General features: G+C 49.6%; 1 protein-coding gene across 1 annotated transcript in view; it reads right to left on the bottom strand.

Annotated features, from left to right (window-relative positions):
• VWF (von Willebrand factor) overlaps positions 1 to 20,097 on the bottom strand; it is a 122,470-nt gene extending 102,373 nt beyond the window's left edge. Inside the window, exons 1-6 of the mRNA XM_065942479.1 lie at positions 19,946 to 20,097; positions 18,331 to 18,385; positions 16,686 to 16,850; positions 9,922 to 10,024; positions 9,439 to 9,647; positions 8,501 to 8,622 (exon numbers count right to left, since the gene is read on the bottom strand). Of these exons, the coding sequence (XP_065798551.1) occupies positions 8,501 to 8,622; positions 9,439 to 9,647; positions 9,922 to 10,024; positions 16,686 to 16,850; positions 18,331 to 18,385 (654 nt within the window). The 5' untranslated portion in view covers positions 19,946 to 20,097. The remainder of the gene's footprint in view (positions 1 to 8,500; positions 8,623 to 9,438; positions 9,648 to 9,921; positions 10,025 to 16,685; positions 16,851 to 18,330; positions 18,386 to 19,945) is intronic.
• Between the last annotated feature and the right edge of the window lie 4,615 nt (positions 20,098 to 24,712).

The following is a 24,712-nucleotide window of genomic DNA, read 5'->3' as shown; positions in this document are numbered from 1 at the left end:
GGTTCAGGAATTCACCCCCAGGGAACGACCCAGTTTCTTATTGCTCAGCCTGCAAGGATGAGTGGGGGAGGGTTGCTGATTCTATTTATAACTTCTGCCTGGCTTGGGATTCCCTCCCACATTCCAAGATCTGGCTCAAAAGACCCCGGGAAACTGGCTGATAGATTTCCACTAAACGAATGCTTTCTGTGAAGCTGGAGATTCCTCTCTCTGAGATAGTCAGAATACAGCCCTCATGAGAAGTAGGGGAACTGGATATGTCCCTGAAGTCCCCAATGCCAAGGGAGATGGCTACAGAACCCTCCAAAGGACCCATCTCCCCCTCTGTGCTTCTGGGCAGCATCTGAGCAGGGGTCAGAGCAGGACCCATGAGCAGCTGGCCGGGAGGACAAGGGACTGGCATCAGCCCCGGGTTCCCAATTTGGGGTCTGTCCAAGCCCTGGGTCTGGAACTGCTCCACCCACCCTGCTCCCAGTCAGAAAGGGTCATCAGCTCTGTGATAAGAACCGTTGCACCACATGCCCCTTAACTAACTCCGGATGGCATTCACATGGTTCTCTTTCATGGCTGTTCACCATCTCCTATGTGTCTTGTCCCTGAGTGAGATTGCAAATACAACCTCAATAAAAAACATCTCAGTAAACACGTGCCATCAGGCACCTGCAGCTTCCTCTCCTTGCCAGGAGGGGAGGGAAGGAAAGAAAGCCACTTGGGGAAAGTCTCGGGAGTGTGTGTGTGTGTGTGTGTGTGTGTGTGTGTGTGTGTGTGTGTGTGTGCATATGTGTGTGCATGTATGTCTGTGTGTGTACATGTATGTGTGTATAAACGTGTGTGCATATGTGTGTGCATGTATGTCTGTGTGTACATGTATGTGTGTATAAACGTGCGCGCATATGTGTGCATGTGTGTCTTTGTGTGTGCGCGCATGTGTGTATGTGTGTGTGCGTGTATAAGCATGTGTGTGTTTGTGTGTGCGTGTGTACATGTATGTGTGCATGTGTGTAGCTGTGTTGTGTGTGTGCACACGCGTGCACACACACACCTATGTGTAAACTAAACAACGAAAGCATCCATTTAGTGGAAATCTATCAGCCGGTTTCATGGGGTCTTTCGAGCCAGATCTTGGAATGTGGGAGGGAATGTGCTGGGTTAGGGATGCATTTGCATCTGCTTAATTTAAGGGAAGCTTCCCTGGTGTGGCTCAGCGGTAAAGAATCCATCTGCGATGCAGAAGACTCAGCAGACTCAGGTTCAATCCCTGGCTAGGGAAGATCCCCAGGAGGAGGAAATGACAACCCACTCCAGTATTCTTGCCTGGGAAATTCCACGGACAGAAGAGCCTGGCGGGCTACAGTTCATGGGATCGCAGAAAGTCATACACGACTGAGCAACTGAACACACACACAATTTAAGGGAAAACTTGAAACCCAGCAGCAGCCCCTGAACTCTGCCATGAGGCTAGACCTCCAAAGGCAGAATGGCCGGGGTCACTGTGCCACCACCACAGCCTGCGGGCTCCCTGCCCTCCTGCCTCCCTGCTCTCAGACGGGTGAGGGGATTTGCTGGAAAGGGAAAGGGTGCTTATTCCTCAGTGGTCGGTATCGGGCAGAGCTTTGTTGGCCTTCAGAGGGGAGACTGAGCCGCAGAACAGGAGTGCAACTACGTTTGGACACAACAAAGCTCTAGAAACCACGGATTCTTGGATTTTGGCAAAGTCCCCAAAATAAATCCTCACTCCTTAACCTCTGGATGACTTGAGCAGTTCTCATACCACAGAAAGGGGAATGTGTGTGTGTGTGTGTGTACATGTGTGTATTCATATGCGTGTGTGTGTATGTGCATATGTGTGTGCATGCATGTGTATGTATGTGTGTTTATAGGCATGTATTGCATATGTATGTGTGTATATGTGTGTCTTTGTGTGTATTGCATATGTGTATGTATATATGTATTCGTGTGTATGTGTGTGTGCTGTATGTGTATATGCATGTGTATATATAGGTACCTATGTGTACTGTGTGTATATGTGTGTGTGTATGTGTATACGTGTGTATAAATAGGCGTATATATATGTGCACGCTGCTACTGCTGCTGCTAAGTCACTTCAGTCGTGTCTGACTCTGTGCGACCCCATAGACGGCAGCCCACTAGGCTCTGCCATCCCTGGGAGTCTCCAGGCAAGAACACTGGAGTGGGTTGCCACTTTGCTTCTCCAATGCATGAAAGTGAAAAGTGAAAGTGAAGCCGCTCAGTTGTGTCCGACTCTTCGCGACCCCATGGACTACAGCCTACCAGTCTCCTCCATCCATGGGATTTTCCAGGCAAGAGTACTGGAGTGGGTTGCCATTGCCTTCTCTGATATGTGTGCATACTTATGTTCAAAACCCAACTCAGACCTACTCATTGCTGGGACCCAGTGGGTGGGCCCCCTCTGCAAAGCCAGGTCAGGTCCCTGATAACTAATTCCTCCAGGGTTCCTGGGTTACAAGGATCTCTTCTTGAGATATACTGACCTTCCCTGAACCAGACTCTCTGGGCACAGTTGCTCTCTCTAAGAATCACAACTATTCTACCAAACAAACAAACAAACGTAACGAAATTCATCCCAATCTCCAAGAAAAGTCTATTCTAGGCCATGAATGCAGGAATCCAGGAGAGGAAGCCAGGAGTGGACGTGGCCAGTGAGCCCTCAGCTCTGCCAGGGCACTGAGTCCCTCCCCCACCAGGTCACCTCCCTCCAGGCCTGTGAGCTTTCTCGCAGGGCAGCTGTGGGCAGAAATAGGAGAAAGAGCTGGGTACGCACTTTGCAAATAAAAGGCGTGGGCAATGTTTCATGAGGATGTGAAGAGTGAATTGCATTGTTCCCAACAGAAGGGGTATTTTGTGTGCCTCTTTGTGCCATGGAGGGAACTGTTACAGTCATTCAAAGTAAACATGAGTGTTTACAAATGTTAGCTCCAGTGCAGACAGGTGACTTCTTAGGGGAAGAGGGTTTACAGGTGAACGCTGGGCTCTTGAGAGGAGGAGGCAAGGGGGAGAAGATGTGCAGACATGAACAGCAACAGAACAAAAGAAATAAGGATTGTGTTCACTCACACGCATACAAAACGCTAAAATCAGAACCAGAAGAAAACAGGCAATCTGGGACTGTTAGGTGACTGATAGGAGTACCACTGGACGTGAAGTCCTGAGTAAGATTTGGAGAAAGCAGACTGCAGGGATCTTTCTTCCCCAGTATTCAGCACCACTGAGGGGGCTTCCCTTGTGGCTCAGACGGTAAAGAATCTGCCTGCAATGCAGGAGACCCAGATTTGATCCCTGGGTCAGGAAGATCCCCTGGAGAAAAGAATGTCAACCCATTCCAGTATTCTTGCCTGGAGAATTCCATGGACAGATGATTCTGGCAGGCTACAGCCCATGGGTTCACAACGAGTTGGACATGACTAAGCGACTAACATTCCTTAAACTCCTTAAAACAGCACTTTCCCAGCAGGTGATGGCAAAGTGTCTCGAGAAAAGGGTGTCTTTTTCCAATTAGAAAGAACATCGCATGGACCAGCTACAGCGCCCCACCCCCAGCCTCCCGGAGCCCTGGGCTTCACACTGCAGACAGGACTGCAAGATAAAATCTAAGATCTCCGTGTAAGGTTCAACGCACGCTGACATTTCCTAGGCTGTCAGATTTTTTTTTTTTTTTAATTTTAAGTGACCTAAGGATCTTTCTCAAATGTTCACTGTGCAGCGGAGTTACCGCTGCAATGAACACCAATTATTTGAGCATCTATAGCTTGGCACTTTTTATTACTAGGTCTGCACGCTAAGCCCCAGATGCCAGCAGCCCTGCCCTCGGAGAAGCTGAATAGAACTGCAAATCTGTGTGCAATCAAACAAGCCATTATCCGTCCCAGTAGAGAGGCTCCGGTTTTGTTGGCATAACAAGGAAACATTCATTCCCCCAGGTATAAGTAATATGACCTGGTTCTCAACGAGCTGACTCCTTGCTGCCACCTCAGAAAGACAGAGAGCTCCTGATGGCTGGGTCAGCACCATCTCCCCCACCGAACACTTGGCCACCGAATATGGCTCTTGGAGCCACAGTGGCAGACTCTTGTAAAAGGATTTACCAGCCCCGACTTCTGACTGAACCCAGGGACCCAGCGAGACCCAACAGGCTGTGGACAATTCCAGAGATCACGGTTATCACCCTGGAGATGCCTTTGTGCTTCCCAGCCAATGAGGGCGCCCCGCTCGTGGACAAACACAGCCTGATTGGATGATGAAGCCCGGCCCCCTCTTCTCAGGTAAACAGCCTGAAACTGGAGTTAGGAGGAACTTGTGCCTTGGGAGTTGTGAGTGTTTGGGGGCCTTGGCCCAGCTCTGAGAACTTAGTAACCAGTTTCTTAAACTGCTCCCAGGACGCTGGTTAGTAAGAACCTTAACGCACCCAGGAGACAAAGTGAGTAGCGAGTGTACAGCTGGAGCCCCCAAAGGCCCAGGGGAGACAGGGCCTCTGTGGATTCTCTGCCCCCACCTCCCATTCCCCTCTGTCTCCAGGAGACAGAGTACCAGGCTCCCTCCTCCACTCGGGCCTCTGTATCAGGTTCCCCATTTGGAAATCCTGTCTTCACCTCCCACTTCTTAGGTGTAAACTAGAGTATTCCTTTGTAGTCCAGGGGTGGGAGCATTTATCTTGAGCTTACTCTGTGATGCCGGTGTTTTGCAAACTAAAGTGAAACAAAGCCCATGCCCTGGGTGTCAGAGGTGCCCATGAGCCGCCCACCTAACTTGCCAACTAACCCCCTCTTCCCCATCCTCACCTCTCTTCCCCCTACCCCCACCCCCCCTTAACACACCTCAATCCTACCTCTACCTAGAGAATACTGGAAAGGGTGTGGAAGACAGCTAACCACAACCATCGATGGAAGTGTCAGTTTGGAAACCAAAGGAAGAGATGATAAAATCCCTTCTCCTTTGCTCCTCGCTGCTCAGGGCTCCTGGAGTCCCCTCAGCCCCAAATTTCCCTGGGTCACAAGCAGCCCCAGAAGAAAAGCTGGTTTCTGCCTGTTCCCCACCCTCCATGTCCATGTGCCTCTGCACCTCACTCTCCTAACCCCACGCTGTGCTCAACTCCCCCAGAAAGAATGGCATTATAGCTAGGGGGAGAGGAGGGGAGAAAGAAGGAATTTTGAGCTTAACACTTCAAGTGCTGTGAGTGTTTGGCCTGCTTCCCCCACTCCTGCTCTCCAAGTGCAGCCACCCCAGGGGTAAATGCAGATTCAAAAATAAAATAACAACAATAACAGCTCAGCCAACTGAGCCCCACTGGGCTAAGCTTTCCACATGTATCCTTCTATCCTTACGGTGGCCCTGTAAGGATACGTGGAGCAGGCACTTGTTCTGTGTCTTTTACATATGTGGAAACTGAGGCTTGGAGAAGGCAAATGTCCTGCCCAGAGTTACCAAACTGGTAAATGGTCCAGGGATAGGAAAGCTGGAAGGCCTACAAGGGCAAGTGTCTGCTATTTCAAAGTTTTCCTGAAAAGAAGAGGGAACTACCCCCTTTCCCAAGACAATACCCTCTCCTCCCGGGGTTTGGAACTCAGTCTGTCTCTGTCAGCTGCCAGTACTGTGCTGTGTTCTAGGTGACAGAGATGTTTAGGAACTAGCTGGGAAAGCCTAGCACCACCGAAACTGGAAACCCAAGGAAAAGGGGCGTTAGGAATGGACTTGCTGATACATTAGTGATCGGGTTTACAGTCCAGGCAGCTGAATTGTGCGTGACCCAGAGCATTTTCCGGTGCCTGACATACTCCTTGGTTCAGAAGGTAAACTGTCCCTTGAAAGTGGAAAGACTGAGTAACTAATGATGAAGCTTTCTCATGCTAAGGTAAGGGTGTGTGTGTGTGTGTGTGCGGTGTGGTGTGTTTCATTTAGCTTCTGGAGTAGGAGTAGGCTAGAGTTTCTCCACTTACGTGCAGATTTGTTCTACAAATGAAGGATCCTTGGTTATGATTGTGGGGTGGCCCATTCCCTGGATAAATGGCCCCACCTAATTTGCATCCATCCATCCGTTGAATATTTACTGAGTGAAAGTGCTAGTCACTTCAGTTGTGTCCAACTCTTTGTGACCTCATGGACTGTAGCCCTCCAGGCTCCTCTGTCCATAGGGATTTCCCAGACAAGAACACTGGAGTGGGTTGCCATGCCCTCCTCCAGGAGATCTTCCTGTCCCAGGGATCAAACCCAGGTCTCCTGCATTGGAGGCATCTGAGCCACCAGGGAAGCTCTATTATCAACTCTCTCTTTAGCGCACTCCAGAGAAACACATGATCAAAGAGTTTTAGAGCTGAAGGGAGAAAGATTCATGGAGTCAGTCTCCTGAAGGAAAACATGTCTGGAATCATCACTCGGCTGGCCTGAGGTGGTACAGCCAGAACAGCAGAGGAGGGAGCAGGGCGGGGTGTGGAGTGTGACTCTGCAATGCTCGCTGGTGACTCAGGGCAGCTCCTTAATCGCACCCCCCTCCACCCTGCTCTGGTTTCCTCATCGCTCTGCACAACCACACAGTCCCAGAGGAGGGGCTTACTTGGCCTGTCAAGCCCCATCATGGCAGTGGTTCTGGGGATAAGCAGAGGTCACCCTCTCCCTGCCTGATGGTAGACTGGAACATCGTGCTCCCTGGATGGGAGGCAGGGAGGTGATTCTGTCAGGTAGCCAAGCTCTACAGGGGACGTTGGGTGCAGTGCAGACGCCCTTCGGAGCAGGACTCACTCACCAGAAGCTGAGAGTGTTGGCTGCTGGCGGCTCATGGGGGAGTCACTCTGCAGGCACCGCCCTCCGTCCAGGGGAGCCGTCCTGCCTCCTTGCCCAGAGGCAGCCTCCATGCAGTGACCGACTGGCCAGGGTGGACTCCCTTGCCCCATGGGGCCACCCAGCTCTCAGAACTCCTTGAAGGGTCAGTTGAAGCCTTGATTGTAACTACACAGCGTTCAGCTTCTCCCCCTGCCCAGCCCTGCCTCCCTCACACCCTGAGAGCCACTCCCTGCTCACAAATCTTCACTTTCTGGGAACCTGACTTAAAGGATCTCGTTCCCCAGACAGCGGCGGAGTCTCTGAGCACAGCCTGTTCTGGGCCCTGCGTGTTGACGAGGGCCCGGCCGCACCCCGGAGCCATGCTGCTCCCTCCTGCCTCAGCCCTGGCAGCCTGACCTCTGAGAAGAGGAGGTCCTCCATCGAGGGAGGTCTTTCCCCACCTAAAGCATCATCCTCCCAACACCCGCCACACAGAAGCCCAGAGACCGTCTTGTCCCCACCTACAGATGGCAGAGGCAGGGTGCGTCCTGCAGACCCCTCCCACCTGGACCCCTTCTCCCCAAGTGGGATCCTAAAGGGTAACCCTGAAGGGGAAGGAGCTGCTAAGAACTGGGGGAGGGATGGTCAGAGTCACCACCGGAGCTGAGACTCAGACGGAAGCAGTGGACAAGGAGGCCACGAGACCACAGAGGGAGCGAGTGAAGGGATGGGGCCACAAGCCAAGGAGCCCCGCGCCCAAAGAGCTGGAGGAGGCAAGGGGGGACTCTCCCCTAGACCTCCAGAGGGACCCAGCTCTGCGGACACCTTGAAACCAAATTCAGCCTTCTGGCCTCCAGAACTGTAAGAATACATATCCATAGCTGTAAGCCACTGGGTTTGAGACAGTCTGTCAGGAAACTCATACAACATCCAAGCTGGAGGCTGGCAGCAGGCCCTGCCCCTCCCCTCCCCCCAGCTTCTCCCCTCCTCCACCCAAATGGAAAGTAACCCCCTCCCTGCTGATTGCTAGTGAGACTTCAGGGCCTTGCCCCGGACTTGTGGTTTATAACAACCACTTATGGGGCCCTTAAAAAGATATGGTTTTCTAGACTTCCTTGGTGGCACAGTGGATAAGAATCCGCCTGCCAATGCAGGGGACGTGGGTTTGACTCCTGGTCGGAGCACCTAAGCCTGCGAGCCACAGCTACGGAAGCCTGCACACCCTAGAGCCCATGCTCCGCAACAAGAGGAACCACCACGATGAATAGGCCATGAACCGCAACCAGAAAAAGCCCATGCAAAGCAACGAAGACCCAGAGCACCCAAAAATAAATATTTTTTAAAAATGGTTTTCCACAGCAGAATTTCAGACAGGTAGCAGGTGACAATAAGGATATTTGGAGCTGAGGGGGCGTTGGAATGTAAAACGGGAAAGTATAGTAACTCGCTGTACCGACTCATTGGACCAGGCCCGTCTCTAGAGGTCCAGGCCCAGAACAGTATTACTAATAAGATTAGGGTCAGCCCAACTCGAACCTCAGTTGGTTTTCCGGAGGAAAGGGGTGCACAGGACACAGAGCAGCCAGAGGGACCCTCCAAGGTGGACCCCGTCCTCCCCAGGATGGAGGACCTAGGATGGGACCGCATTCTGCCTCTTGACTCCTGAAGCCCCGCACCACCCAGGTCACACCCAACCTGGGTGACCCACCTTCTGCAGCTCGGAGGAGACGTTGCAGGAGCTGCTGGGAGGGGACACCCGTGGGCACCGCTGCTCCTCACTGCTCAGGGCCCAGGAGTTAGCAAAGTCATAGGGGTCCGAGGTCAGGGTCCCTGTGGAGAAAGGTTCAGAGTTGGAGCCGTGGTCATGAAACCTGGGACTGCTGGGTGAAAACTCCGGGTCTGTAGGCACCTGAATCAACTTTGTTTAGATTTGAACATAGGCCTCTGCGGCAGGGGTTTTGATGTTATTTAGTCACTCAGTCATGTTCGACTCTTTGTGACCCCGTGGACTGTAGCCCGCCAGGCTCCTCTTGGGAATTTTCCAGGCAAGAATACTGGAGTGGGTTGCCAATTCCTCCTCCAGGGGATCTTCCCGATCCAGGGATCAAGCCCATGTCTCTTGAATTGGCCGGCAGGTTCTTTACCAGCAGAATTCTTTTCTGAGCCACCAGGGAAGTCCACATAAATTTTTTAGTAATTGAAATTTTCAGAAGAAAAATGAGGATTAGCAGTGGTTTTCACATAGTCCATATCATCATACTTCCTATTTCTCATGAACATAGACATGTGCACACACACACATACATATAAACTGGCCTTTTGGACAGTGGAGAGGACCACCTTTTATAGATTTCATGTGCGAAGTTCCATCACAGTGACTCAGGAGGACCTGTTCAGATCATCCAGCATTTATCAAACATCTACCAAGTGGGGAATTCAAAGTGAACCAAGTCAGGTCTGAGGATCCCCAAAATCTGATTTGAGGACAGATCTAGGCCTTGAGGTGGAAGGCTAAGAGATAAAGTTCATGAGATAAATTGAGGTGAAGACTCAGGGAAGGTAGAACAGGGGAGGAGTTCTAGTGTAGGTTGGTGAGCAGGGTAACACAACCACGTCCTCAGGGAATGCTGTTCCAGAAAATCTAACCTTCTTGAGTCCTGAAGTCATCTTCGGCGAAGATGTTAAAGTCACCGCACAGCCCACAGGTCTTGTTGAAGTGTCTTTCCAACAGCAGGATTTGGAAGTTCCCGCTGCCATCGATCCTGGCCACAAAGCCATAAGCCTCGCTGGACAGCTTGTGGTACCCAGCCTCGGTTTCCAGGTACAGCCCTCTGGTGGCATAGGGCATGGAGACGCTGGGGAGACAGGAGGAGCTCAGGAAGGGGCCATTTTCTGGGAGTCCCTCCACCCTTCAACCTGACCCTGCTCTGCAGGGTTCAGACTGCCATGCAGAGGCTGAGAGCCTGGTCTCAGAGTCAGGATTCCCCACTCTCACCCACCCTTCTCACCTCCTTTGGGCACATGTACTTTCTCTCTCTGGGCCCCACTCCTTTGTCTGAAAAAATGAGGGGAGTACAAGGGGGATTCTCAGGGCCTCTTATAATTTGAACTTTCTGGGCTCCGACTTACTGCTGGCCCCCCTGCAGCACAGTACCGTTGACAAACACATGGATGTCGAAAAATTCCCCGAGGTACACAGAGAGACCCACTCTTCTACCACCTTGGAAGTCCCCTGAAAAAGAAAAGAATTATTTAAACTGGGTAGCAATTATTACCCCAAAAGGTGAATACATTTATTTATAACCATCATCTCTGTAATCTTATCTCAGTGGGAAACTCCCCCCGAAGAGTTAACAAATGGGCAACAGAAATCTCCCCCAAAATCTCATATGCTCACTCATCTTTCCACACATCTGGAAATATTTACTGAGTGCCTTCTGTATACAAAGCCCTCTAATAGTCTATTTCTTTAAAGGAAAATGTAAAATCCTAACTCCTTCCTTCTGGGAGTTTACAATCAAAGTATAGAGATAAAATTAAGCATGAGTCAAATACACTGCAAAGCAGTGAATCAAAGCCACCATGTGAGTTATTGGTGACGTGAACTCTGGGATGTGTTATTTAAAATGATCTCTTAGAAAGGGAACCCTCCTACACTGTTGGTGGGATTGTAAATTGGTGCCACCGCTATGGAAAATAGTATGACAATTACTCAAAAAAACTCAAAATAGAGTTTCCATATGATCCAGTGATGCCACCCATAGGCATATATCCAGATAAAACTGTAATTCAAAAAGATACATGCACCCCTATGCTCACAACAGCACTATTCACAATAACCAAGACATGGAAATAACCTAAATGTCCACCAACAGAGGAGTGGGTAAAGAAGACGGGATGCACACACACAGTGGAACACTGCTGCTGCTGCTGCTCAGCCCTAAAAACGAATACAATGCCATTTCCCTCAACATGGATGGACCTAGAGATTATCATACTAAGTGAAATAAGTCTGGAAGAGAAAGATAAATACCATATGATCTCACTTATATGGGGAGTCTAAAATATGACACAAATGAACATACCTATGAAGCATAATCAAGGACATAGAGAACAGACTGGTGGTCAGCAAGGGGAAGGGGGTAGGAGAAGGTCGGATTGGAAGTTTGGGATTCCCAGATGCAAATTAGTATATATAGGATGAATAAACAACAAGGTCCTACTGTACAGCACGGGGAACTATATTCAATATCCTATGATAAACATAATGGAAAAGAATATGAAAAAGAATGTGTGTGTGTGTATATATGCATAAAATAAATTTTTAAAAAGTTTTTGCCCAGAAAATGGAGTAAAAACACCAATGACTTCATGATCCAGTGTACGCACACACACATTTCCCATGACATCCCTATCCTTACCAGAGCCATGAGCTCTGGTAATTTCTGATGTCTTCTTTTCTTTTTAAATTTCTTTGATGCTGGCAATAGCAATAACATTCATTTTATGACCCATAGTTTTTGACTCAGTTTGCAGAACATTGACCTAGACTGACTCCATTTTACAGATGGAGAGACTGAGGCCCAAGTGTACAACAGGTTTTCTCCACCTCGGCTCTGTTGACACTGGGGGCCAGATACTTCTTTGCTGTGGGGGCCACTCTGGGCATGTAGGTCATTAGCAACATCCCTGGCTTCTGCCTGTCAGATGCCACTAGCATCCACCCCCAGCTGTGACAACCCCAAATGCCTCCAGACTCCATGTCCTCTGGGGGGAAAATCACCCAGGTTGAGAACTACAAGTTGACACCACTAACTGCACCAGGCTTTCTGACTCCAAGTCCAAACCTCCCTTTGTCACACAAATTTCTTAATGGAGCATCTGAGCACTCAGGGTTGTGAACCATTAATGCAGAGGAGAACCCTCCATCAGCCCTGATCCTTATTTGCCTCCTACTCTCCCGGCAGAACTCGGGAAAGACCCTGATGATGGGCAGCCATTAGAATGACGAGCCATTAGAAACCGCCCAGTGCCAGGGGACACTCCCATGCCCTGCAGACCCTCAGGTCTGCACTTCCTGTGTCTGCCAGAGGATGGGCAAGGTGTCCATCTCAGGGGCGAGCCAGGGAAGCTCCCACTATACCCCATCTCCTTTCTGGACTCTTGAACTCAGGGACTGAGGATCTAAGTGAGGGAGCAAGACCTCCCCTGGGTGAGCGAGGAGCACCCCAGGAAGCCGAGTTCAACCCAAGTGCTGCCTCTGCCTTCCTAGTGTGGGGCTCACTGATCTGCATCTCTAACAAACACTCCGTCCTCCACCCTGTGACTCTGATGCAGGTGGACATGAGCCAAAAGCCGCACAACAGTGATCAGTGAGCAGTGACCTGGCCACGACGCCCTGATTAGAGACAGAGTCTCAGGCTGGGAGCTCACTCAGAACCTTGCAGGTTGTCCGTGACTCTTGGGGCTGCTATGGGAGCCAGGTCCCAGTGTGGGGGCCACCAGGACTCCCGAGGTCTCTCCCAGGTCCCCGTGCTGGCCGGCTAGGAGCCTTGACCTGAGTCCCTGAATGGAGCCTGCTGGCCAGGAGCCAGCACCAGGTCAAAGAGCCTCCCCTTTGCACAAGGTGGCCTTGCATGCTCAGACACAAACACTTTACCCAGGATGTGGACAAGGTCCGCAGGAGAGGAACGGGAATTCGTGATTTGGAAGTTAGGAAACAGGATGTCATTGGAGAACAATGGAGCCCCGGCATGGGGGAGGGCACCGCTGTGCCTGCAGGACTGAAGGGCAGCATCCACGGCTGCCAGCTTCCCTCCCCTGACCGGGCGACCCCCCTTCCCTGGAGCAGCCATGCCAGCCCACCCTACCCGGCCCAGTTCCTCAGATTGCCCGTGTCCTGCCAACACCCACCCTCCCCATCCAAAACAGACAAAGTAGCCGCCCATTTTCTCCAATGTTATCTAATAGCAGCACAATTTGGGGTGAGAATTAAACCAATCTACATTGAAAAGTGATTGATTCGTAGCCTGACTTAGGCCAATTACCCACCAGAAAATTGACACTTGACAAGAGCAAGTTGATAAAAGAAGAACAACACAGAGAGGGTATTCCACGGTGATGCTTTGAACATAGGCCTAATTCAGCCTGTCCATTCCTCCTGGCCCCTGAAACCCAAAGAAGGACGGCCAGAGAGGCCAGACTTCTGACACCACCCTGCATAGATGTACAGAGGGGAGGTCAGCGTCACCTTGACCTTGAGAGATGGGCCCCCAAGTGCTCACGGTGCATTTACGATAATGTGAGTGGAATTCAAGGGCACGGTACAAGTGAAATGTGGCAGATGGAGAAAGACAAAAGCTGTACAATCTCACATGTGGACACTTTAAAACAAAATAAGTGCACCGTGACTTTCAAGGTGGAGAAATCCACTAAGATAAACACTGGGACCACTTAAGGAGGAAGGACCTGGGCCTTCAGCTTCCTGGGGAAGGTGACTGGGTGCTTTTCTCTCTGCTGCTGCATCTGAACCAAGGTAGGTGCCCAGGGTTCAGAGTCCAGGATGACTTCCTCAATTCATCATGCCCTAGGGACGCCTCCAGTCCTTCTCACCAACTGCCTGGTGACCATGGCCAAGGCCACCCTGCTTCCTGCCCTCTCTCCCTTCCAGGACCATCTTGGCTAAGAACCGATTTCCTCCTGACCCTCCCTGCGGAGGCTCTGCACTAGCCCCTCATTGCCTGCTGAATCGAGAAACAAACTCCGCCATCAGCAAGTTCCACACCCATCAGCTCCCCCCACCCCACCTTTCACCCCCTCCTCCCCAGGCCTGTGTTTCTCAAAGTTGGGCACCAAACCCCCCAGGAGCAGCCGGGAACTTGCTAGAGGTGAATATCTCATGCCACACTCTGAATCCAGTGGCATAGACACCCTGGGCCAAGGCTGAGGGACCCCAATAATGTGTTGTGTTTTTTTTTCCAATAATGTGTTTTAACCAGCCTCCAGGTGAACCTGATGGGGCCCACAGCTCCCACCGCACTGATTCCCCCCAACTGGGGTGCACAGCACCAAATTTACCCCTTTCAGACTCTCGCCTTTATTCCTGCTGTCCCCACTACACGGGACACCTTCCTTTTCCTGTCTGCCCAAGCAACCCCCCTCCCCAAGGCCTTGCACGCCTTGCTGTTCGTGAAACCTGCTCTTGTATACAATAGAGAACCACGCTTTGTGCAACCCCCCCTTTGGCGTTGACAGAGACCGCAGGGAGCTAAGGAAACAAAGATGAGTGTGACGTGGTCCTTGCCCTTGAGAGATTCATGGAGCAGTAGGGAAAATGGCATTCCAGTGAAGTTCAGACCACTGAAGCCACACTGGGAAAGGTTTTCCAGCAGAGGCAGGGCCAGAAGGGAGCCGCGAGAGAAGCAGGAGAACCCAGGGGGCATCCCTGATGGTCCAGTGGCTGGGACTCTGCCCTTCCAATGCAGGGCCTGAGGGTTCGATCCCTGGCTGGGGAACTAGAATCCGTGTTGCTGTTTTTCAGTCACTAAGTCGTGTCCGATTCTTTGTGAGCCCATGGACTACAGCACACCAGGCTTCCCTGCCCTTCACTGTCCCCCAGAACTTGCTCAAACTCATGTCCATTGAGTCAGTGATGCCATCCAACCATCTCGTCCTCTATCAGCCTTTTCTTCTCCTTCCCTCAATCTTTCTCAGCATCAGGGTCTTTTCGAATGAGTTGGCTCTTGGCACCAGGTGGTCAAAGTATTGGAGTTCAGCTTCAGCATCAGTCCTCCCAATGAATATTCAGGGTTGATTTCCTTTAGGATTGATTTGTTTGATCTCCTTTCAGTCCAAAGGGCTCTCAAGAGTCTTCTTCAGCACCAGAGTTCAAAAGCATCCATTCTTTGGTGCTCAGCCTTCTTTAGGTCCAACTCTCACATCCATACATGACTACTGGAAAAGCCATAGCTTTCACTACATGGACTCTGGTCAACAAAGTGATGCCTCTGCTTTGTAATATACTGTCTAGGTTTGCCATAGCTTTCCTTCCAAGAAGTATCTTTTAATTTCATGGGTGCAGTCACCCTTCTCCAGGGGATCTTCCCAACCCAGGGATCAAACCTAGTCTCCTGCATGGCAGGCAGATTCTTTACCATCTGAACTGCCAGGGAAGCTCACATGCCTCCTGCGTAGTATAGCCAATAATTAATTAATTAATTTTTTTTATAAAATGAAGCAGGAGAGCCCAGAGCTAGGACCAGCTGTCAGTTCACTCAGCAGCCAAGCCAAGCCTCGCCCAATGCTGGCACACAGACATACTGAGGCTGTCGTCCCAACTTAGGGAGTTAACAACACAAGAGCCCTGAGCCTGCATCTCATGTTAGGTCTGTGTGTTGGCCAAGATGCTCTCCTTGATCAAGTCTCCTTGACCACACCTGCGTCAGGTTTTTCTGAGCCCTCTGCTTGGTTAGGTCCCCACCTAGACTCTATCCTTGGCCTGCAGTTTTAGCAAGAATCCTGTAGGTTCGTTTAGCAAGAATCCCCTGCCCTCAATATCCAATTATATTCCTCATAACCCACTCTGCACATCGCATCACCCTGGCCTGCCTTCAGCAAGAACCCTGTCAAGTTAGTTTAGACAGATTCCCCGTGACCCTTGATGTTTCCTCCTAGTAATTTCCCGTCCTGGGACTTCCCTGTTGGTCCTGTGGTTAAGAATCCACCTTCAAATGGAGGGGAAGTGGGTTCCATCCTTGATCAGGGAACTAAGGTTTCACATGCCATGGAGCAACTAAACTTAAGTGCCATAACTAGAGAGAAATCTGCACACCGCAATGAAGACCCTGCAGGCCACAACTAAGACCCAACGCAACTGAATAAATAAGTAATCTAAATAAATATTTTTTAAAATTTCTATCCAGCCACCCATACCTGGCTCCTTGGCTATAAATCCCCACTCGCACTTGTTATATTCTTTCCTCTATTGCAAAACCCCCATTGCAGTGGTCCCCCCCTGTGTAAAGTCTCCCTCACTGTCCTTATAACAATTGCCACAAAAATTTTGCTGTGACAGTGTGGGTCTGTCTATTGCCATTTCCCCTTCTACCTGGCCCTCCTCGCCATGGCTAAGGACTCCACCTTTGCTGGGTTTCACATGATCGCTCTCACTACCACACACATCTTGTGAACTGTTCGAGTGCGAAGCTCACCAAACGGCAATGTCCCATCGCTGCCTCCAGCCCCACTCCCAGCCCTGGACACTGCCTTAATACAGGAGCAAGGTCCTTCTTCCTGACACTCCCAGGATCAAAATCCAGCTCCTCCTTTCTTACCTGTCAGCCCTTGGGAAGATCATCGACCTCCTTGGGCTTCAACTCTTCACATGTGAAACTGGGGTGACTGTCTGCCCCCCACTCTCAGAGCTGCCTTGGGGGAGCAGAGATAACACAGGCAAGGTACCAGCCCTTTGCCAGGAACACAGGAGATGCTCCCCATCAGCTGATACTCTGACCTCCAGCAGGAAGCGGCAACCTTCCTTCCCTTTTCTACAGGCTTGGGCTGTTACAAACCACTTTCTGGGTCATCATTTCTCTTGATGCTTCAGGGCTTCCAGAGCATTGCCTGGACCCAGAGCAATGGACCCAAACACTGGAGAAGCACGAAGACTCTCTCTATCCACGAGGCTCCCATAGGAAGAGACCCAGGAGAAGTCAAGGGAATCTCTACGTCATGGAGAGGTCATTCCCCACCATGAACTTGGCTCAGCACTATCATAAGAATGGGAAGCCTCAACCCCCAACCTGACAGCCCCCACCTGCCAAGGCTGAGCTAGGCTGCCCCTACTCCTGCCCACCCCCTCGCTCTGAATTCCTCCCATTAGGGCAAGGACTCACCTACGATCGAGAAGGCGTGTGTCTTGCAGTCCCCTGCCAGGAGGTAACTGCAGTCTCCTGCGAAGCTGTACATGCTCTCATCAAAGGTGTTGATGAAGTCAGTTCCGAAGAGGCTGCACCGGGCCATCGATGACTTGCCCAGAGCCCCTTCTCCACAAAGGGCCCCTGGAGGGAAAGGCCACACGTGAGTACAGCAGGTACCAACAGCTCAAACCACTGCAGCCCGGGAGAAATGAGGCTGCAGTCGTCAGAAATCAGGCTACGAGGAAGGACTTTCAATCTTAAACGACACTAAAATTGTTGCTTTCAGCCCCCAAGAATTACCCAGGACTCCCCAATAATGGAAGAACTGCTTTTCAGGAAATCGATTCGCTTTAATGGTAGATGATTTGAAATGAATACTGCATGCTTCTTAGAGAAAATTTGGAAAATATTGAAGAAGAATAAGAAAGGACCTTAAAATCATCTCCAACCAACATTCAGTAGTAACTAGAGTTGACATTTTAGGCAAAGTGTTTGCCTTTTCTTTCTATCTTACTGTGTATAAACAATTACAGGGTTTTTTGCAAATTTGTCAGCAAACTGAGCAAACTGCTTATAACCTGTTTATTTCTCAATATATTATAAATAATTTACCATGCCCTACTTCCAAAACATGATTTTTGGTGGGCTGTATTGTACTTGCATTGAAATGAATTTGGTATGGGTTCTAACATTTTCCAGTTTTCTGATGTGTAAATAGACTGTAATGGGTGTCCTTTAATCTACTGGTATATCTTGAATATATTAAATTCTAAGTAGATCAATAGATCAGTGTGCTTGACCCATAGAACCTATGAAATGTTAACCCCTGCAAGATCATATGCTGACACTTGCCAACTTCACCTCACAGTGTATGTGCGTATGTGTGTGTCAGCAGGTAGGAAATCACATCAGCCAATCTCCAAGTTCTCTGCATCCTCTGGCCCAGGACCCTCCTACTAGGGTCAAGGTTACAGTTAACAGGAAGCTGCAGAGTGATAAAAGTACATCTGCCCCTGTGGGCAGCGGATCGGATGCTGCTGACCCAGTTATCTAAGTGGAGACGAGGGTGAGACCAGGATCAGGAAAGGGTCCCTTTTGCCATTTATAAACTCAGCATCTCAGTGAGGGAAGAAAGGCAGTGTCTACAGTGGAGGAGAGCTGGCCTGAGACCCGGAAGAACTGACCTCTGATCTTGGTTCTGTGTGACTTTAGAGCAGTCATTTTTCCTCTCTGATCCTCGGTCTCTTCATCGCTACTATGGGATGTACAGCTGCACAAATAAATGATCCCCACCATCCACTCAAAAACTAATAATCTACCCAAGTCTTGGGTTCCTTTTCCCCATCCTCCATCCCCATCCTAAAGGACTGTTCTGTGTGGCCCTCGTGCTTTTTAATTCCCCAATCAGAGAAGACACGTGCAGGTACCACCTCCTTGAGAAACACACATCAGGGGCGGTGGGCTCTGCAGAACCTTCATAAGAGAAATTAACCAGGTACCCAGTGACTCCACGGCCCCAACAGGAGCCGAACATAGGGCCGGACACACAGGTGTGCTCCAGACCTGCTGATCCTGGCAGGGGGTGGTTCCCAATGGCCCGAGGCAGCACCATGGGACCTACCTGGAAAAGTGAGGGCCACAGCAAGCAGCAGCCTTGCAAGCCTGGTGGGAAACATCTGCAGAGAAGTGGAAAAGGTGAGTGGCTACTGATCTGTGCTACTGGCCACACGTGAAGTGGGGAGAATTTTTTAAGCAAGAGAAAAGAATGACCCTCATTTCCCCCTTAAACATAGACTGTGATCAGTTGCTACTGTCATGTCCAACTCTTTGGGGCCCCATGGACTGTAGCTTGCCAGCTTCCTCTGTCCATGGAATTCTCCAGGCAAGAATACTGGAGTGGATAGCCATTTCCTCCTCCAGGGGATCTTCCCCACCCAGGGATCGAACCCACATCTCCTGCACTACAGGTGGGTTCTTTACCGCTGAGCCATTGGGAAGGACCTAAACATGGACTGCTGGTCCCCCCCAAAAAAAGCAGGCCCAAGAGTATTAATTACTGGGTCAGGACCCCAGACATCCTTCACCAAACAGGGGTCCCTGTGGCACACGGAGAGGAAAAGTCTGCCTTGCCCTCGCCTTGCCCCCCACCAGCCTGACCCCCATCATTCCCTGATCCTTCAGCAGCTCAGAGCAGGGAGCAGCTCATTCCCTCCTCCTCCTCATCCTTCCACACTTGGCAGCAAACTGGAGAAGAGGACATGACTGAAGTGACTTAGCACACACGTAGGCAATCCACAAGATACACGAACTCCCTCTCTCATCCTGCCCCAGCACCCAGCACAATGCCCAGCACCCAGGAGGTATTTAGGAAAAATCTGCTGAGTTGATCTGGTAAGTGGACAGGAGTCCAGCAGCCCTGGGTGGCGGGCAAGGTTCCCAGAGGTGTGACTCCCCCTCTCCAAGAAAGGGACCACTGACCTCGGCTGGCTGAGCACACCCTGAGTCCCTCAGGGCTCCAACCACATCTGTCTCCTCTAGAAAAGCAGCTAAATTAAGTGCAGGGTCTCCCATTTGGCCTTCTCTAATGGCTCAGACGGTGAAGAGTCTGCCTGCAATGTAGGAGACCTGGATTGGACCTCTGAGTCGGGAAGATCTTCTGGAGAAGGAAATGGCAACCCACTCTGGTATTCTTGACTGGACAATCCCGTGGAGAGAGAAGCCTGGCAGGCTGCAGTCCATGGGGTCACAGAGAGCTGGACACGATTGAGAGACTAACACTCTTCTGTCATCTGACATTCCCTGGGCAGGGGGTGGCGGGGTGGGGGGTGTCCTTTCCCACCCACTGTCCCAGCTGACCAAACAAAGGAGACGTAAACCCCATCCATATATAACTCTTCTGGGGAAGGAACACTCTGATGTCCCATACGGCCAAGCCTAGGTCTCAGCCATACACACAGGTACATCAGACTGCTTCTGGAAGGTACCCAGAGGTGAGGGTAGGGCTTGTCTCTTCCTGTCTGGTCAAGCATTACAAGCAGTAAAGCCCAGACAGGAGCAGAAGCAGTCACAGAACCCCCAGGGGCAGGTGGAGAAGACAGCATTAGGAGGGTCCTTGGCTGTGAATCACCCCTGCACCCTAGTCCCCGGAAGAAGAACCCCAGGTCCCCTGGGCGGGGGTTGGGGGGTCAGTCCTGCATCTCCTTCCAGTGAGCCAACCCTCCTCCCAAAGCCCGTACCTTCCCCTGCGGAAGGGGGTGCAGGTGTCTCCAAGGAAGCTCAGCCTCCACAGTCCTGCCGCCAGCCTAGGCCATGCTCTCCAGGAACTTCTGCGGCTTTGGACTGCCTTGCTGGTGAGTGATCCCCAGGCCGCGGACGCCCTGTGGCGAGGGGAGATAAAGCCCAAATCGTGACGTCTGCGGTCACACACACCCCCTTTTCCCACCACAGTAGCTGTGAGCAGCCACAACAGGAGACAGGCCTCCTCCTAATGACCCAGAGGAAACAATGGACGGAAATGGTACTAGAAACACCTCCAAGGCGATAAGGCTTTGAACAGTTTGGTGGGACGCCTCTTAGCCTCTGCCCCAATGAGCCTCCTGGCCCTCCAGGGCCCCCACACAGGCCCTGATCCTTCCATAGGCAGCGCCCCACAAACCGGAGGACCAGGGAGGCTGGCTGTCCCAGGCAGGCCGGCCCAGGCTGGGGAGGAACCTAGGCCAGAGCAACAGAGCTTCTGGATCCGGTCTCCAGGGCCAGACTCCAGGGGAGTTTGGAGAAACACCTCCACCTAAGCCAGCTGAGCAACCGTGTTTAGAGCAAGGAGGGAGCTGGTGCTTCCTGCCCCGCAAGGTGTGAGAGATCGGGTCCCGGCCCCCACAAGGGCCGCCAGGCTGGGTCCCGGCCAGAGAATGGGTGCGTTACAGGTAAGGGGCCTGGCCACTGGTCCTGGCCTTTCGGAGATGATGGGTGGATGGTTGGAGGCTGTCCTTCCCAAAGATGCTTCCAAACCCACCTGGTGCCCTGACTCCTTCCTGACCTTACACACACACATCACATACACACCATATGAACCACATACACAATATACGCACCACACACACATAACGTATACACACACACAACGTATATACACACACATATATACACTACATATACACACACTGTACATATATATACACACGACATATACACACAACTTACAAACCACACACATACACACCACAAACATACACAACATATACACCACATACGCACACTATATATATACCACACACACATATGCCACATACATATACATACACCACATACATACCATACACCATACACATACCACACATACACCTTCATATAGCACATACATACCACACACATACATAATACACACATCACATACACACGCACCACATACAGACATACACACCACATACACATCACACACGCCCCACACACATACTACATATGCACCACACACCCCATACACACATATCACATATACACACACACGCACCACACATACTCCACATACATACACATACACACCACATACATACCACATACAGACACATACCAGTTCTTCCCAAACTTCAATTCCCCTGAGCCTAGTTTTCAATCACCTGCTAAATTAATTCTTGCTAGAAGAGGGAGCCAATAAAACAGAGGAGCACGGGGCCTCTCATGCTGGGACCCCAGGCTCTGCAACAGCTAGCTTAAGAGGCATCTCAGTGAGGAAGCCCACCCACTGCTTCTCAGGCCACGGCACCTGCCCTAAGAGTCTGGGAAACCTTCTGTCTGCAACCTCCCCCTCCCACACGCACACCTCACACCCTACCACCCTCTTTACCTCCCCAGGAGAGGAAGATAAACGCTCCCACGGAAGAAATGGTCGAAGAGGCAGAATTAGCACAATACAGCAGAAAAGGCACCCAAGGAATTCCATTTCCAACTTGTTTTTAGCTAGATGACCTGAAAATCCACTCCCTACAAAACATCTTGAAATGTCGTGTTAGATACAACAAATATTCTTTAAATGCACAGCCAAATTGGGGGAAAGATGATGACTACCTCCAAGGATCAAAGAGGAAGAGGGACTCGAATCCACAGGAAGCAGCTCAAGTCCGCAAGGTTCGTGAGCCCGGGCACTTCAAGGCCGAGCCTCATGAGAACAGGAAATGAGGCTTCGGGTCTGGCTCAGGCAGAAAGCTGGAACAAGACCCATGCACATGGCTAAACCCTGGAAGGGAACCACCTTCCGAAGGGTACACAGGAAAAAAAAATCCAGCCACCAACATAAAAGATAAAGAATTCGTCTGTCTCCATCTGTCTTGGTTGGTGGTGGGAAAATTAAGTCTCTAGAATTTGTAGCCATGGGCCACAGTCCTGCAGATTTCAAGTTCAGACTGACATGATCACATGGTCCAGGAACTCCAGAACTGAGAAACTGACACATATGTGAGTCTTGGTAGAAACAAACATAAATGTATCTAAAAAGATAAACCTTCTTCTCGGGTCACATACAATACTCACAGATACAGCTCTCTAGAGGATGAGTTCAAAATCACAAATTTTACAACACATGGGAACACCGTCCGTCATGGGCAAGAAGAAGCCCTCACAATCAAAAGCAGGATTAGATCCCCAAGAACTTCAGATAATTAAATGATCAGGGAGAGAGGAAAAAATAAGAGTGTTTCAAATCATCATAAAGAGCAGGAACTGAAAACAGAAAAATAAGACACCATGAGAAAAAAGAAGGAAGACTTGATGAAGGACTTTTAGAAATGCAAATAGTCAATTAATTTAAAAAATCCAAACACAAACACCAGACATTTTGGAAGAAAAATTGGCTGAAACATAAAGTTGAAGAAATTGTTCAAAGAGATAAGGAGACAAAAAATGATAGGAGAAGATCCAAAGAGAAGTACTGAGGGACTTCTTTGGTGGTCCAAAGGCTAAGACTCCCTGCTCCTATTGCAGGGAGCGAAGGTTCAACCCCTGGTCAGGGAACTAGATCCCATGTGCTGCAACTAAGATTGGCGCAGCCAAATAAATAAATAAATTCTAAAGTGCTGAGAAAATATCCTTCAGTGTAGATTCCCAAGGGCAGTGCCTTAGCTTGAATGCCACCCCACCCACCCCACCCCACCCCAAAGCAGGCCCTGAGAATTTTAGTGGAGGCAAAGTATTTGGGAAAGCAGAAAACACTGCAGGCAAGTGGGAACTTGAGAAATGGAGAGAAGTCAATAAAAGATGTTTATTAAGCCAGTTACCACATGGGCAACTGAGCTTAATCCCTTGAGGAAAGTCTAGGACAAAGGGTAAGACACATACCTCAGAACTATCCCTTTCTTGGGTCAAGAAAATGAAGATATTTCTAAAATACCCCAGACTGGTTCTTAATTGTCGAGGGGCACATTACCTCTCCAATACTCCGGCTCCAGGGCATAAAGGTGCAGACCCTGGAGTCTAGAAGAAGCACATGAAAGTTAAGATTGGGGGGATATGAGAGAAGGTTAACTAGGCTGTTAAATTATCATTTGGAAGTTGGTAGAAAGTGAAGACTTCTTTTTCCAGAAAAATGGTAACATGTTTATTATTAACAGCCCTTTCTGAAAGAACTACTAAAAAAGGTACCTCAGGAAGAAGAAAATTAAACCCACAAAGAAAATACAAGACGAAAGGATAAAGAAATTTAAAAATATAGGACTTCCCTGGTAGCCCAGTGGGTAAGAATGCACCTGCCAGTGCAGGGAACATGGGTTCGGTCCAGGAAGATCCCACATGCCGCAGAGCAGCTAAGCCTGTGCCACAGCTCAGCCACACCTACTGAAGCCCCTGCGCCTGGAGACCGTGCTCTGCAGCAAGAAAAGCCACCGCAGTGAGAGGTCCAAGCATTGCAGCTGGAGAATAGCCCCCACTTGCCACAACTAGAGAAAGCCTGCATGCAGCAACAGAGACCCAACACAACCAAAAGGAAATAAATAAGTAAAATTTTATAAAACAAAATTGGTCAATATGGGAGTAATAGGAGCAGGCAGTGATTGCATAAAACGATAACAATAATAATGATAAACTGGAGAGTTCAAAAGTAAGAGGGAACCAAAACGCCAGACGGTAATAGCACCTAAGTGGGGAAGTGGGTGATGGCAGTGAAAGTGTAGAAAGGTCCTTGTATTGCTCAGAGGAAAGAAGTAATAACTGTAGACTTTGTGGAGGCTAGAATGCACAGTCAAATTTTAAGAGAGGATGCATAAAGAGTAGAATTGAATGTACATTTTCCAAACCAACATGGGAGAGGGGAACTGGAAATAAAGACAACTAGATCAACTCAGGAGAAAACATAGAAGCAGCAGAACAGATAGCATAAAATAAGACATCAAAAATCCAGACATTGGTCATCAGCAGTTAAATGAAACAGATAATGACACATAACTAACAATGTTCAAGAGCTAAGCCTGAAACACAAAGACTGCAAGAAAATAAAAAGGAAAATTCAAATGGTAACCAACAGAAAGTTGATGATACTACTATCAGACAAAACAGACCTTAAGAAAAAAGTCTGGTGAAGGAAATGGCAACCCACTCCAGTACTATTGCCTGGAAAATCCCACGAACAGACGAGCGTGATAGGCTACAGTTCATGGGGTTGCAAAGAGTCGGACACAACTGAGAGAAAAAAAAGAAAAAAGTCATTATTAGAGACAAAGAGGATACAAAGATGACACAAAGATGGATGTACCAAGAAGCTATAATTATGTGCACTTCATAATGTTTGCTCAAAATGTATGAAGAAAAAATTATTGAATTATAAGGCAAAGCAGAAAAAGCTTTGGGTAAAAATCAAAAAATCCTCTTAGGAAAACAAGCACACAAAAATCTTTGTAACCCACAAAAATAAGGGAGTATCCTTGTCCTGAGTATTAGAGCAAACCTCACAATTATGATAAAATATGAGCCACTTTCCTTTTAAAAATCGGAACAAGCCAAAAATATTCAATAACATCACT

The sequence above is a fragment of the Muntiacus reevesi genome, chromosome 1, assembly GCF_963930625.1.
Source record: "Muntiacus reevesi chromosome 1, mMunRee1.1, whole genome shotgun sequence".
NCBI lineage: Eukaryota > Metazoa > Chordata > Mammalia > Artiodactyla > Cervidae > Muntiacus > Muntiacus reevesi.
The sequence above is the reverse complement of the archived record's forward strand: the minus strand, read 5'-3'. Positions and strand labels throughout refer to the sequence as shown.